The sequence below is a fragment of the Sinocyclocheilus rhinocerous genome, unplaced genomic scaffold, assembly GCF_001515625.1.
Source record: "Sinocyclocheilus rhinocerous isolate Xijiao unplaced genomic scaffold, SAMN03320098_v1.1 scaffold1406, whole genome shotgun sequence".
NCBI lineage: Eukaryota > Metazoa > Chordata > Actinopteri > Cypriniformes > Cyprinidae > Sinocyclocheilus > Sinocyclocheilus rhinocerous.
This window is the reverse complement of record NW_015647095.1, coordinates 294208-309522: the sequence shown is the minus strand read 5'-3', so window position 1 is coordinate 309522 and position 15315 is coordinate 294208. Positions and strand designations below refer to the sequence as shown.

At 36.3% G+C, this 15315-nt stretch overlaps 2 protein-coding genes across 2 annotated transcripts in view; both read left to right on the top strand.

Annotated features, from left to right (window-relative positions):
- LOC107708814 (XK-related protein 7-like) overlaps nt 1-1719 on the top strand; it is a 17635-nt gene extending 15916 nt beyond the window's left edge. The window contains exon 3 of the mRNA XM_016513133.1: nt 567-1719. Within this exon, the coding sequence (XP_016368619.1) occupies nt 567-1534 (968 nt within the window). The 3' untranslated portion in view covers nt 1535-1719. The remainder of the gene's footprint in view (nt 1-566) is intronic.
- Nucleotides 1720-5273: 3554 nt separating this feature from the next.
- cables2a (Cdk5 and Abl enzyme substrate 2a) overlaps nt 5274-15315 on the top strand; it is a 14639-nt gene continuing 4597 nt past the window's right edge. Inside the window, exons 1-7 of the mRNA XM_016513132.1 lie at nt 5274-5878; nt 8164-8256; nt 10572-10649; nt 12830-12926; nt 13123-13291; nt 13729-13826; nt 14193-14299. Of these exons, the coding sequence (XP_016368618.1) occupies nt 5346-5878; nt 8164-8256; nt 10572-10649; nt 12830-12926; nt 13123-13291; nt 13729-13826; nt 14193-14299 (1175 nt within the window). The 5' untranslated portion in view covers nt 5274-5345. The remainder of the gene's footprint in view (nt 5879-8163; nt 8257-10571; nt 10650-12829; nt 12927-13122; nt 13292-13728; nt 13827-14192; nt 14300-15315) is intronic.

Genomic DNA, 15315 nt, shown 5'->3' with positions numbered 1-15315 from the left:
TCGACATGTGTTCGAGTCCCGGCTCGCGGACCTTTCCCGATCCCATCCCCCCTCTCTCTCCCACTTCACTTCCTGTCTTACTACTATCCTATCAATAAAAGGCAAAAATGCCAAAAATAAATCTTTAAAATATAATGGGAGGGCGACCTCTGGTGGCAAGCGGACGGAAGTTCATGGACAGGATTTGTGACAATGACAATGAAAGATACACTTTAAAATTAATAGAAAGTAAATATTGTCCACATAATATTATATAATACTATTATATAATAAAAATAATAATTTAAATAATTTATAATAAAAGTCTAAATAAATATTTTTATATTATTTAATATAATTCATTATTTATAGTTACTGGATATTTATTATTTTATAGACCATGCGGTTTTAACCAATAGCCAAGTAGCTACTTAGATGTCCTCCCTAGTACACTGAAACACCATCTAACTATCCAAGAACCCAACTCATACTTATTCCAGCAGTGTAATTAAATTTAATTAATGTACCATGTAAAGTGACCTATTTTCTCTCTGTCACTCTTTCTCATTGTGCTTCATTTGATCCAGGTCTGTCTGCGTCCGCCTCTCTAGTGTCTCTGGGCTGGATGATGGCGTCTTATCAGAAGGCATTACGGGACTCTCGTGATGACAAGCTCCCAATGTCATATAAAGCAGTGGTGGTGAACATGCTGTGGCACCTGTTCACAGTGGGAGCCCGCGCCATGGCCTTCGCCCTCTTCGTTTCCATTTTCCAGCTCTACTTCAGCATTTTCATCGTGGCCCACTGGTGCGCCATGACCTTCTGGATCATCCAAGGTGAGACGGACTTCTGCATGTCCAAGTGGGAGGAGATCATCTACAACATGATGGTGGGCATCGTGTACATATTCTGCTGGTTCAGCGTCCGTGAGGGCCCCACGCGGTGCCGTCTGCTTCTTTACAGCCTCATAATCCTGGGTGAAAATGTGGCCCTCACTGCCGTGTGGTACATATACCGCAGCCAGCGCTCTGCAGACTTTTACGCCGTGGTGGTGGTGTGTGTGGTGGCCTGTAGCTATGCCCTGGGCACATTTTTTATGTTTGTCTACTACTGCCTGTTGCACCCTGACGGCCCTGTGTCTGGGGCCTATATTGGATGTTGCGACGTCCAGGTGGGTGCTGTTTCAGATCCTTGTGTCTCATCACCCACCTCCGCTCCTCCTCCTCTGGATGCGGTGAGCAGCCCGCCGCGGACTCTGCAGAGGACTAAAGGAGGAGAGTCAGTACCAGGAGGAGACGTTGGAGAAGTGTTTAAGATGCGGACCCTTAAGGCCTCGCGAAACGCCGCGCCTCGCCTCACCCCAAGGACAGAGGGGCCGGTAATTCGTATCGACCTTCCCAGGAAGCAGTACCCAGCCTGGGACGCCCACTTCATTGATCGCAGGCTGCGAAAGACCATTTTGGTGCTGGAAGCCGCTTCTCCGGTCACACCGAGGATCCAGTACCGCTGTCTAGGCACACCGAAGGAAGTGATGGAATATGAGACGACAGTCTGAAACGTTTTATGTGTTAGTGTGCAGAAAAGTCAGTTGCGTCCAGCTTTATTTGGTGAAGAGGAAGAGTTTGTCAGATCTCCACATGACCCCTTATTGACTCTTCTTGTCATCTGTGGAAGCACATGATTCACTAGTGTCTAGAAAAGAGCCACCCTGTGGTTACATTAGACATTACTATAGGTTATTGAGTTAGGAGGTTAGGCAGGGGTCTGACCAAATGAATGAAAGAAAGCAGTGAGGCCACGGTAAATCTGTAATGAGCAAAACAACATATCGGTGTGGTACATTAACAGCAATGGTGCTTAAACACATCCTAAACACCGTTTCAGACCATCCTAGGTGTTTTTATATCTCTCGTGGCAGCTGCCGTAAACAACAAATACTGAATCCACTTGGTCGTAATTCTGTGGGTATTGAGGTTGTAGTAGGTGCAAGTAAAATTTGTGAGTTGTCTCATTAAAGGCCTTAAGACTTTCTTACATTTGGCTATTTAGCATCTGAAAGGTGCATTTCAGTCTGTTTAAACATTAGCGAATATATGAAAACAGTTTGTGTGTTAGATAATTGAAGGGTTGAGCTTCTGATAACATCTAGGCATTTTATTAAGCACAGAATATGTTGCCTTCAAGAACAGGGATCAGACTTTGCAAGAAACACTCTTTAAGTTTAAAAAAAGAAACTGTTCACAGTTATCAAGGTCTCTTTTCAAGACATTTCCGCATACGTTTCAAGTGAAAAATTGCATATCACTGAAAAATGTGTCTTTTTTTTTTTTTTATGTTCTCAACGGACATTTGTGTCATGATGGAAATAATGGGTCTGATGCTGAAAAATGGTTGAATGCACCTATAAAGAGAATTGAATGAATGTTCATCTCAAGGACAAAGAACCCTACAAACCGGTTTATTATATGCCTGTAATAGGAACGTATATGGCTATACCACAGTATTTCAAATATGCCTAAGCTACGAGTTCACATTTTAAAGTACTTATGTGACAGCTGAAGGGAAAAAATCATATGGCATATGTTTACGTTTCAAAATTGTTCTCTTTTTAGGATTCATGAAAAGTTATCAGCATTATGATTATGCCATTTCATGTCATTTACATAATTTGGTGCAATAATACTCACAAATGTTTGGATAGTGAACATTTTGATGGATATGAACAAATCCATACAGTGTCTTCTGCCTCTTTTATTTAACTTTGAAATTAAGGTAATGATACATTTGGTCATATCATCTAATAGCATCTACCAATTGATGAGAATGTATATTTTTACTCTGATCAAAACAGTAGCTATCTTTTCTTTCTTTCTAAAACAGAGGAGTGACCCTGTTGTGTACAAATAACTAAGAACATAGTATTTTGCATTGATTGCCTATTGGGCTGTTGAATAGAGAGAAGATGAATAATCCTTGGGTTTGTGCAGTGTTTACTGATATCATGTTATTGCTAAGTCCATTAACCCATTGTAACTATTTCACTTCTTGGCATAACCATTACGTATGTCCATTTGTGTTATCATGTTGGTGCTAGCTGGAACACCTCAGAACAGCCATGTACGCTGTACTTTATCAATGTGGATCATACTCGTTCACTCTGGTTAATGCTGGATTTTACCGTAGACACGCTAAAAGACATTAAGACTTACACTGCACTTGCAAGACTGTTGCTGTCGACTGTAAAAAGGATGTCGATCTTCAACCATGTGTTTTATTTGGACAATAAAGAAGCAAAATTGTGTGTTTACTGACCTGACCAAAGCATCAACTGAAAGAGTGTATTTTGTTTTGCTTGTCATCTTAAATGAAATGAACACTGTGATATAGTAGCATTATACCGCAGTGTTTTTTTTTTCATCTGAACGCTGATTCCAAAAATAAGTTACAGCCACTGTCTCACCCATTGATTTTTATTTGATGTACACTGCACTCAAGTGGAATCCAGCTGAATAGCAATGAGGAAGGTTCATATTAGATTTAAAGTCAGTTGGAAGACGTTTTAACTGCAACTTTACAAATAAGTAGATTAAGCCTTTTAAAACATTGATGCACATAGTCCATTCATTCACACCACAGGCACTAAATCAACATCCATAACACTATATTATGAAATACATTCATACAGCAATGCCATAATCTAGAGATGGCATTTAAAACTATTCCTTTTCACTAGTTTTGTTAAGTTGTAGACCCACTGTTAAAGGGAAAGTTCACCCAAAAATGAAAATTCTGTAATTAATTACTCACCCTCAAGTCGTTCCAACCCATAAGACCTTGGTTCACATAAACAACGGAACACAAATTAAGATATTTTTGATGAAATCTGAGAGCTTTCCAACCCTGCATAGACAGTACTACCACGTTCAAGGCCCAAGGTAGGAAGGACATTGTTAAAATAGTCCATGTGACATCAGTGGTTCAATCTTAATTTTATGAAGCTACGAAAATACTTTTTGTGCACAAACAAAACAAAAATGATGACCAACAATTTCTTCTCTTCCGTGTCAGTCAGTTCCGTGTTAGTAGCCGAACTAACCCTTTAAATTCAGAAGGTATGCATTTGTCTGGATTAGCTGTTAAAAATAAAACAAAATAAATAACTCTAGGAAATATTTTGAGCAGACTGATTAGACTAAGGTTAATTCCCCACAAACAGTGGACCAGTAGATTATGAAATATTAGTTCAAGCCTTATTACATAACATAATGTGGAACTGCAAGCGTATTGCAACATAGCAATTACAATAGTCTCAGCCATTCATTCCCTCAACAATCTTAAACAAATGCATTTTATGGATTTGGATATGTATTTAAACAACATAAAGGTAATTCTTTAGGAAGTAATTCTGAGGAATATTATTGCAAGTCTATTAAGAACTTCTGATTATGCTCCTGCTGCTAACATTTTATCTGAACAATCCGGAAATTGCTTTCCCCCCTCCTTTTCTTTTTCCTATTTTATTATCCCACGAGCTGTTGCAGACATCACACTGCATATTTACATAACAGAATGAACCATATAGATACCATACTTTAACTCCTGTAATGAGCTGAAAACTTAGAGCTTAGCAAAGGCTTATGCTAGCCAGCATTGGATTTACAGCATCATGTGGAGCAGATATATAAAGAGATTGCAGAAGTATAAAGACAAATGTCTAGTCAAACACTATAGTGTAAATACAACTAGAAAGTGCATAAACGAAAATTCATGATTGTGCTGACCCATAGACTATACCACATTCAAGAAAATTTTGTTTTTGTTGCTACTGTGAAGATTTGTTGCTATTGTACATTTGTTTAGGCAAACATATTCCCTAAGAAATTAGATGCACACTGTGGGGCGCTTTCTGATAGTTAAGGGTGAAATGAATGCAGATTTTCTATATCATTAATTTATATAAATTAATTTATAATTTTATATTATATAATTATAAAAAAATTACAAATAATAATATACAAATAAATAAAATAAATTAAAAATAAAATAATAATATAAATAATAATAATAATAATAATAATAATATACAAATATGTAAAATTATTCATCTCAAGTATCATTCTCATAAAAAAATATATTATTAATCAAAGACAGCAACAGATGTCTGTCATATTTCTTATGTCCTCGTGTACATTTGAAGCAAAATTATTGTACAAATTTATGAACCAAGCCCTCTCGTCCAATCCGCTGAGGCAAAGACTCATTTATATGCAAGTGTCCGTGATTTGAACCAATAGGGTGTCAGGGGGCGTGGCCAGTCCCTCAGCCGGTCTGATAGGTCTGTCTGCTTTTAGCTTACTCACAGTAGAATGGCGGCCGCTGCCTGCGGTCCTCGTGGCTGTCCGAGGACCAATTCAGCCAAACCACACAAAGAACACCTGCGAAAAAGCCGGGATTCCCGTCGCAGACAAGCAGCACTGTTGTTTCTCACAAATATATCTTTGGACGGAAGACCGGTTTACAACCTAAGCAATGGAATCGCTGGCCCCAGGGAAGCCGAGAGCCGGTGTGTGGATGTCGGCGCGGCGGCGGTGACGGTGACGGGTCTCCCTCTGTCGATAACCAGCAGCTACGGAACATTCATTCAAGTGTCATCCTCCATCAGCGGGGGAGCAGCGACCCCTCTACCGAGGACTAACACTTACCCTGCTCCTTTGAGCCCTCCTCCAGCATTCAATCAAGGGAGCTGCGACGTTTTCACGGAGGATGGACAAACAGATCCTTTGTCAGTCCAGGCACCCCCGCTTTCACCGACCTCTGGACCGGTGAATCCGGTTTTAGGATCCAGTAAATCACCCGGCCAATTCCCGGGATCTAATCCTGTGCCTGATCCCCGCCAAAGGTGAGTTTTGTTTTTGTCATGCAGGTTGGCAAAAAATGAAACGCGTTATGACATTTATTCAGCTGGTATTGTATGCATAAATTACACCATTCATAACACATATGGAGTAAATGTGTGATGCAACCTTCTTTTGTAAAGATGTTATCTGTTATAAACAATTCTAAATATTATGATTATGAAAGCTATATGTTTATTCCCAAATCGTATCAAGGTTTTGATTTTGTGGATAGAACGTTTATCTGGCCTGTTGTTTACCAGTGTTTACATTCGATTATGACTTGAAGCAGTGTTACAAACAGTAGCCTACGTTACAATACGAGAAACAAAACAAAACAAAAACAGATCTATAAGGGGAATTACTGACTTCCGCCTTATTGTCTACAACTTTCATTTTCATCTTTGAAGAGAGGTCTTGTTTTCTAGGCATGAATTTGACAGGAAATATTTCTGCGACATTTTTGATACCTGTTAAGATGAATAGATCGGGGTGGGAATCTCTGGTTTTGAATCCTTAACGGATGCATTTCTTGTGCAGTGCTTTAAAGGGGTCATATGATGCGATTTCAATTTTTCCTTTCTCTTTGGAGTGTTACAAGCTCTTGGTGCATAAAGAAGATCTGTAAAGTTGCAAAGACTAAAGTCTCAAATCCAAAGAGATATTCTTTATATGGATAGCTGGCCAATCACAGCACACCTCGCTTTTTCAGACCGATGAGCTTTGTAAAGATCGACGCATTTCAAAAAGGCGGGGCATAGAGGAGAAACAATAATGTACAGTATGTGGAAAATAATGTGTTTTTTAAACTTTAAACAGCATAAACACATTTCATTACACCAAATACACAAAATAATGTTCTTTTTTGCAGCATCATATGACCCCTTTAAATGAAAAATGTTTGGAAAAATAAAGCCACACCATAATGTGTATCTGTTACTATTTTGTAAATCAGCTAACTTACATTGGTTTGCATCTCACGAGACATAACGTAACATGATCCATTTATTCTTGATATATTTTTGACATAAGGAAAATAATAATTTGCAGTTCATTAAGTGAGTCAGATTAATTCAGTAACTTATGACTGATTAACTTCGGGCTCCCATGATCCTTTGCGCAGATTCTTTGCATGATGACAATTGTGTGGGCACGTGATGATGACGCAGAAGGGCATTTCAAGAAACCGTTGTTTGGTCCCCTACACCCTTCAACCCTTCGAAGCTGTCACTCCGGAGGGTAAACCTTTTGAAGGGATTAGGGCATAGCATAGGGATGAGCCCTTCCGAATGGAAAGTGTTTTTGATTCCCTAAAGTGAAGCACTCATTTGCTCGGTAGTCCGACTATTTTAGTCGCGCTGCATGTTTTTGATTCACTTACTCATAATACTCATTTGTTTGTGAGTCAGACATTTCATGGAATCAGGATCTTAGATATTTAATGTAAGTCGTGTATATTTTTAATTCGCAATAGGAACAGACTCATAGGACTCATTTCTTCGATAATCGGACTGCTGGGGCCGCGCTGTATGTTTTTTGATTCACTGAAAGAACCTGCTCATAAGAGTCATTCGTTCGGGAATCGGACTTCTCAGGCCGCCCCATATGTTTTGTGATTCACTAAAGTGATCGAATGAGTCATTCATTAATGAATCGGACTCCTCTGGGCAAAATTAAAAGTCTCGGTGATAAAGTGTGTACTACTGTCTGATGTAACAAATTATTAATTAATAATTAAGAGTAACAGAAGTGCTTGACAGTTATATGCAATGTAATGAGTGAGCTCTCAGACTTTAAAAGTCATTTGTAACTGTGACAACAGAGATAGTGATTAGGAAAACCCATAGGACAGATGGAAGGTTTGTATGATAAGATATCACGGCTGTCAGAGTAGATGATAAAGGGGCTGCTGAGTCAGTCAAAGAAGTATAGCCTAAAGGCCATCAACCAGTCACAACAAGCATTATCTGCCTGTAGGAGATGTTACTCATGTGAACCGAGCCTCATGATCTCGCTGCAGTACATATGCACATCATTTCCTGTTTGTCTTTTTTGTTGCTTGCCTTTCATCTCTCTCCTGTTCTGTTCCCCTCACCCTCTCATCTTTTTATGTAAGATCTGCTGATGGACTGATGCTGGACGAGTGACCTTTAAGCCTTAATTTATAGTCAAGAGCCAAAAGATTAAGCTTTTGCTTCAATTTAATCCATCACAGTTTTTCTCTAAGCGTATACAAATTGAAGCAAGCCACATGTATTTATCTCTAAATTATATTTTATTCTTGTTGCAGGACACGTAACCTCTCTGGGTCTCCAGGGCCAAAGGTTTCCAAGAAGGTGCATTTCATCAAGAATATGAGACAGTATGACACTCGAGGGAGCAGGTGAGTTGGCGGGTGTGATGGGAAATATTTTCCCTGTGAGTAGGAGCTGTATTTGTTTTCTTTTTGAATAAATAGTCTGTATATGCAAGATCAATTTAGACCAGGGGTCTTTAAGCTTTTCAAGAAAAGGAGACTTAGAGCACAAATAAAACCGATATACCTTTTGAGCCTGACCAATAATAACATGTATAGACTGTAGTACCATTGTAATGTATTTACAATTTTACATACTTTATGATTCTTGCATTACAAAGCCAATTAAACTATTATGTAATCATTAAGTCAAATTAATACATTACATATTAATTTTAATACATTTTTTGAAGGAGGACAAGAAAACATTTCATTTTAGCTTCTTAACTTAAGTTAGAGTTAAGTTAGTTAAGTTAGTCCTTCCTAGATGTAGTTAAATTTGTTGAATGCATTTTTTCCCCATTTTATTTCATATAATTTGTCATTTTCAAAAATTATTTTAAACAATAATTGGTTCTCTGTTGAAGACCCCTAATTTAGGCTGATCCTTTATTAGCACTTTCTATCCATTTTAATTATTTGTTTGTTTGTTTGTTTTACATTAACCTAATCTTGTATAATGTATTTATTTTATTTTTAATTTTCAAAAATTATTTTAAAATATAATTGGTCTTCTGTTAGGCCAATCCTTTATTAGCACTTTCTTATCAACAACTTCTGTAGAATGGAGGTGGGCTCATGTCAGATGGGGTGAATATAAAAAATAGATGCTGGTGAAGTGGATGCTGGACTGTTTCCTCAGGCAGTAAAGTTTTTTGTTATATAACTGCAGTGTGCTCTCATGCTAAGTGAGACAGACTCTGTGATTCCTTAGCTAACTTAATAACTGGCATAAGTACTCACTGGGATAACTCACTTAGGTTCTTACACAGACGAAATGGGGGATAGATGTGTCTGCCTACATGAGGAACAACTGGGCTGAATTAAATTCATCTGGAATGGAACCTTATATAGCAATGGCATCTTCTGAAAGTAGAACTGCACCTTGGCAAGAACCATTAAAATGTAATGAAACTCAGTTACGTAAGATAAGTGTTTTCCTCCCTGATTCCTTTTCTTTCTCTTTCTAATTTACTTTCCTCTTCTGGTAAAAAGTGCCATAAACCCATCCGGCTCTTTTGACTTTTGAATCCTGCATTTTTTTCTATTGTAGGGTTTTTTTTTAATTGCTTTATAAAAGACTATGACGTATGGGCTGCACGATTATGACAAAAATCATAATTGTCGATTATTCCCTTGAAATTGTAATTGCGATTATTAATTACGATTATCACAATTTACATTGGATGATGTTTATACCATTGTTTGATGCAACTGCATGCCGTATTTTTATATGAAAATAATCAAGCTGAAAACACTAACTGAAAAATTTAATTAAGCCTCAAATGTCAGCTATACATCAGATTGGTTTCTTCTTTAAATTATAAGAAAGTAAAAATATGAATGGTATTATAATGTCATACTAAAATTAAAATAATGGGAAAACCCTTAAAATAACATGTAGAAAGGAAAAAAACGCATCTTAAGCGTGCAGAATAACATAAGTGGACTTTGAACGATTACATAATTGTGGCATCCATAATTGTAATCGCGATTAGAAATTTGATTAATTGTGCAGCCCTACTATATACAACCTATGACTTACAGTATATACACCAATATATATATATACACCTATATATATATATATATATATTGGTGATGAATTTTACACAGGTTAAGGAAATAAATACAAACATACAGTGCAGGTGTTATTTTCTGATATGATCTTGAATATTATGCTGAATTTTACTCCCTTTTTTCACTCGACATGTATTACATCATCAACCATGAAATCACACCTTCACTCATGCACACTCACCCCCAGCCTCATGACATCAGCAGTGATGTAATATGGACCCAACTCATTGAGCACATCCTGTGTCGCAAACTGCAGTCCTGTTAATTGCGATGCTGTTCAGACCCCTGGGAAATGTGACGGGATTTGTTGTAATTAGATTTGGTCCTGCTGACCAGTCTGCTGTGCCATAGAAAGCTACATGCTGCTTTAATATTTGGATTTGTGGTTGAAGAATGGATTGACTTTTTTTGTTTGTTTTTGACTCATTTTGTCACCAATGTCATTCCAGGGCTATAAGATCTCCCATTTGCTTTGTGCTGCATGCTGTTGTGACCCATATGCACTTGTTGTGGTGTAAACATGGCTGGTGTACTGTGATGGTTTGATGTTTAGGTGACTGATGTTGTCTGTTCTGTGTGCACTTGCCATCTGTGTCCTGCAGGGTTGTGCTGATTTGTGCCAAGAGATCCCTGTGTGCTGCTTTCTCTGTATTGCCCTATGGAGAGAGTTATCACATCAGGTACAAAGCCACCACAGTCAGCCAAAAAACTCATTTCATATCATGCAAACCCATACATGAGGGATGGACAAATCAGCTGTTCTTTTCTTCTTTCTTCCTTTTTTTTTAAGCCTGGTTGATGAAATATGATGTTCCAAAATAAATGATTAATTTGTAATGGAAGAAAATATCTTGAGCGATTTTTCACAAAGCCGGATGGTCAGTGTGGAAATTGCACTAATGTTTTTAAATGCATTATTTTCCTGTACACTACTGTTGAAAAATGTGGGGTCAGTAAGATATTCTTTAAAGAAATCAACACTTTTATTCAGCAAGGATGCATTAAATTGATGAAAAATGACATAAAGACGTTTATAAAAGATTTGCTTCAAATGAATGTTATTTTGAAAAAAAAAAAAAAAAACTAAACCAGGTTTCCACAAAAATATTTAAGTTTGTTTTCAACATGTTTTTGAAAACTAAATTAGCATATTAGAATTATTTTTGAAGGAACATATGACACTGAGGACTGGAGTAATGGCTGCTGAAAATTCAGCTTTGCCATCACAGGAATAAATCGCAAAATATATTAAAACAGAAAACAGATTTTTTAATTGTAGTAATATTTCTCAATATTACTGCTTTTACTGTATTTTTGATCATATAAATGCAGCCTTGGTGCGTATAAGAGACTTCATTCAACATTAAAATCTTACCAACCCCAAACTTTTAAATTGATTATGATCTTCAGTTTACCTCACACTCTTTAATGGTGTCATATCATGTGGGATCAAATTTTCCTTGATCATTTAAAAAGCGATTTTGATGTAGTCAGAAAATATGACATAATTTGTCCAAAAAGCTTTATTAAATTTTTTTGCTGCACTTTTCAGTGTGGATTATTTTCTGAACTGAATACATAGGATCAATGTAGCTCGACAGAAAATCAGCAGCATGTGTCTTAGAGGAGCAAAGCACTTTCACACATTTGAAAAAAGGGTCTGTAAAATTGTCATGAAAAACTAATTTAAATTTTTACATGCTGAACATTTTTTTAAGTGGACTTCTGGGGAAAAAATTAACCAAAAAAAAAAATATATGATATGGCTCCATTAATGTTTTTGAAAACTAAATTAGCATATTAGAATTATTTTTGAAGGAACATATGACACTGAGGACTGGAGTAATGGCTGCTGAAAATTCAGCTTTGCCATCACAGGAATAAATCGCAAAATATATTAAAACAGAAAACAGATTTTTTAATTGTAGTAATATTTCTCAATATTACTGCTTTTACTGTATTTTTGATCATATAAATGCAGCCTTGGTGCGTATAAGAGACTTCATTCAACATTAAAATCTTACCAACCCCAAACTTTTAAATTGATTATGATCTTCAGTTTACCTCACACTCTTTAATGGTGTCATATCATGTGGGATCAAATTTTCCTTGATCATTTAAAAAGCGATTTTGATGTAGTCAGAAAATATGACATAATTTGTCCAAAAAGCTTTATTAAATTTTTTTGCTGCACTTTTCAGTGTGGATTATTTTCTGAACTGAATACATAGGATCAATGTAGCTCGACAGAAAATCAGCAGCATGTGTCTTAGAGGAGCAAAGCACTTTCACACATTTGAAAAAAGGGTCTGTAAAATTGTCATGAAAAACTAATTTAAATTTTTACATGCTGAACATTTTTTTAAGTGGACTTCTGGGGAAAAAATTAACCAAAAAAAAAAAATATGATATGGCTCCATTAATGTAAGGTTTAGATGTACAATTAAAATTACATGCATAATGTGTCATTCTTCAGCTTTGTGCAGGACTCCAAGTGAGTGATTAGATTTTGGTTTTAGCAGTCCAGAGATCACAGTGATTTGTCCACCTGTCATACATCCAATCACATCTTTTTTAATTTTTTAATTTTTTTTTATAATTTAGTCAATGTGCTTTATCACTTCTTAAAGATGTGCTGCTGTATCATTTTAAGCTTTAATATAATGGTGTACTGTATTTACAAATGGACCAGATTATAAGCGGTCTACTGAGGCCTGATGCTGGTATATTAACAGCGTCTTTGCACCAGACAAACAGCAATAAGACCGAGGATTCTTTATCTCAATATCTGAATAAAACGGATTATTTCAGGGAAGTGTTATTAAATTCTGATTGTTAATATTTTATCAACCCCCTGCAGTGACTCTAAACTAGAAGCCCAGAGACAGAGACACTCTTCTGGTGGTGGAGTTGATATGGTCCCTGGACTGGAGGGAGTGGAGGTGGACTTTGGAAAGGTATTTCTCTAAGAAGATTGAGCAAAGGCATGATTATGTGCCTTAGAAACCTTCTTGTTTGTTTATTTGCTGGTGTATTACTATCTGTTTTAAAGCATCATTGTGCAAGCTGCAGTACCGGGTCACTGGGTGTGTGTTTTGCACAATGTATATGTTTGTGTTTACGCTGATAGCTCTGGATTGTTTTGCGTTGCAGACAGTATCATATGCCCGTTTTCTGCTTCCAACTAATGCCTTGGTCAGGCAGAAGAGCAGCGGCCCACCTGACATCAGTACAGCTCAGATGCCAATGTCTCGCAACCGTATTAATGGACAGAAGAACTTCACCCCTTCACGAATCAACAGCACAGTTGGACAGGATACTGGTGTGTTACCTGGTCAGTTACATACATTATGTACAGTAAAAACAATAATATTGTGAAATATTACAATTTAATTCAATTTTGTATTTTAATATATTTTAAATTGTAGTTTATTCCGGTGATGGCAGTTACTCCAGACTTTAGTGTCACACTTTTCAAATACGCTGATTTGCTGTTCAAGAAACTTGTTTTTTTATTATTAGCAATGTTGAAAACAGTTGTGCTGCTTAATATTTTTGTGGAAACTTTGCATTTTGTTTCAGAATTCTTTGATGAATGGAAAGCTCAATAGGACAGCATTTATTTGAAATAGGCATCTTTTGTAACATTATTTATGAATGACTTAACTGTCACTTTTGATAAATATAATGCATCCTTGCTGAGCATAAGTATTAATTTCTTTAAAAAACAAACATGCTTAATGTTGTAACTCTTGCTAGGTATGGACGAGCTATCAGACTATGACCCCAACTTACTCAGTGACCCGCAGTGGCCTTGTGGGAAGCACAAGCGAGTCTTAATTTTCGCATCTTATGTGGTAAGCTCCTTGATTGAAAAGTTTTAACCAACACAGTTTCAATAATCTCATCTAGCATGATGCCAATGAAAAGGCTTTGCAAGGACATCTGAGTTGCACTACAGCGTGATAGTGATTCATAATCCTTGAACCCAGCTTATGACCTATATCAGATCACACCAGCATGTCATATGATAACCCTAAGGGCTCAGTATGGTCTTAACAGCTACAGGCATGAAGTATGCTATCATATGTATCACAGCTGACTAGGCTTTAGCTGTAAAAGCTGAATACTGGCAGCCACAATTGTGTTTTAGTAGCCATAAAAACCCATACTTTTTTTTTTTTTTACGACAACTATAATAAGACTGTCCTTGTCCCCTCCAGGCAACGGTTATTGAGTATGTGAAACCATCCGACCTGAAGAAAGACATGAACGAGACATTCAAGGAGAAGTTTCCTCACATAAAGCTGACACTCAGCAAAATCAGAAGGTAAAGTAATTTTTATGTAAAATAAAATGGTTAAATACCTTTTAGTGCTGTCAATCGATTAATCGCATCCAAAAGAAGTTTTTGTTTTCATAATATGTGTGTGTACTGTGTTATATTTATTATGTGCGTAAATATATATAAATAGACACACATGCATGTATATATTTAAGAAAAATGTCGTGTTTATATATTAAATATATTTATATATAAGTTATATGAATTAGTATAAATATATACATGTAAATATTCTCAAAATATATACATGCATGTGTGTGTATTTATATATACACAATAAATATACACCGTACACACACATATATGGTGTAAACAAACTTTTATTTTGGATGCGATTAATCTTGATTAATCGTTTGACAGCACTAGTTGCTTTGGACCATGTCTAAGGAAATTTAATTATGCATGTTTATTTCTTATATTTCTATGTTTAGGTTGTTAGATAGTTGCCTTTACAATCATCTTTAAAAGAAAATCTCAAAATGTATATTTATTTTTAATATTTATTCAGTTATTGGCTACAGCTTGAAAATTATTATCGACTTATTGCATCAGCCAGAAATTTACTGAATGCATCCCTAGTTTAATAGAAAATATGTGAACACAGGAAAGAAATAGTGCCCATGAATCTATTTTTATGGGGTCTTTGGCACATAGCACTATCTAGGGCTGTCAAAATGGCTGAAAAACTAAATTCGAATTTTGTACTTAAATATTATCAAAATTCGAGTTATATTCGAATTTAAAATGCATAATTTCAGTTAGGGTGAAGAAAAGCTTTTGGCTTCTCTCCTGAGGCCACAAGAGGGCGCATCATTCAAAGCATAAGATAACATGACTATCTGCGAAAAAAGTGCATAATGTTTAAAATAATGTTTAAAAACAAATTAGAATGAATTAAGTTGCTTAAACAACTATAAACAAAACAGCATCATGTATGTATGCATAGTTTAAAGGGGTCATATGATGCGATTTCAAGTTTTCCTTTCTCTTTGGAGTGTTAC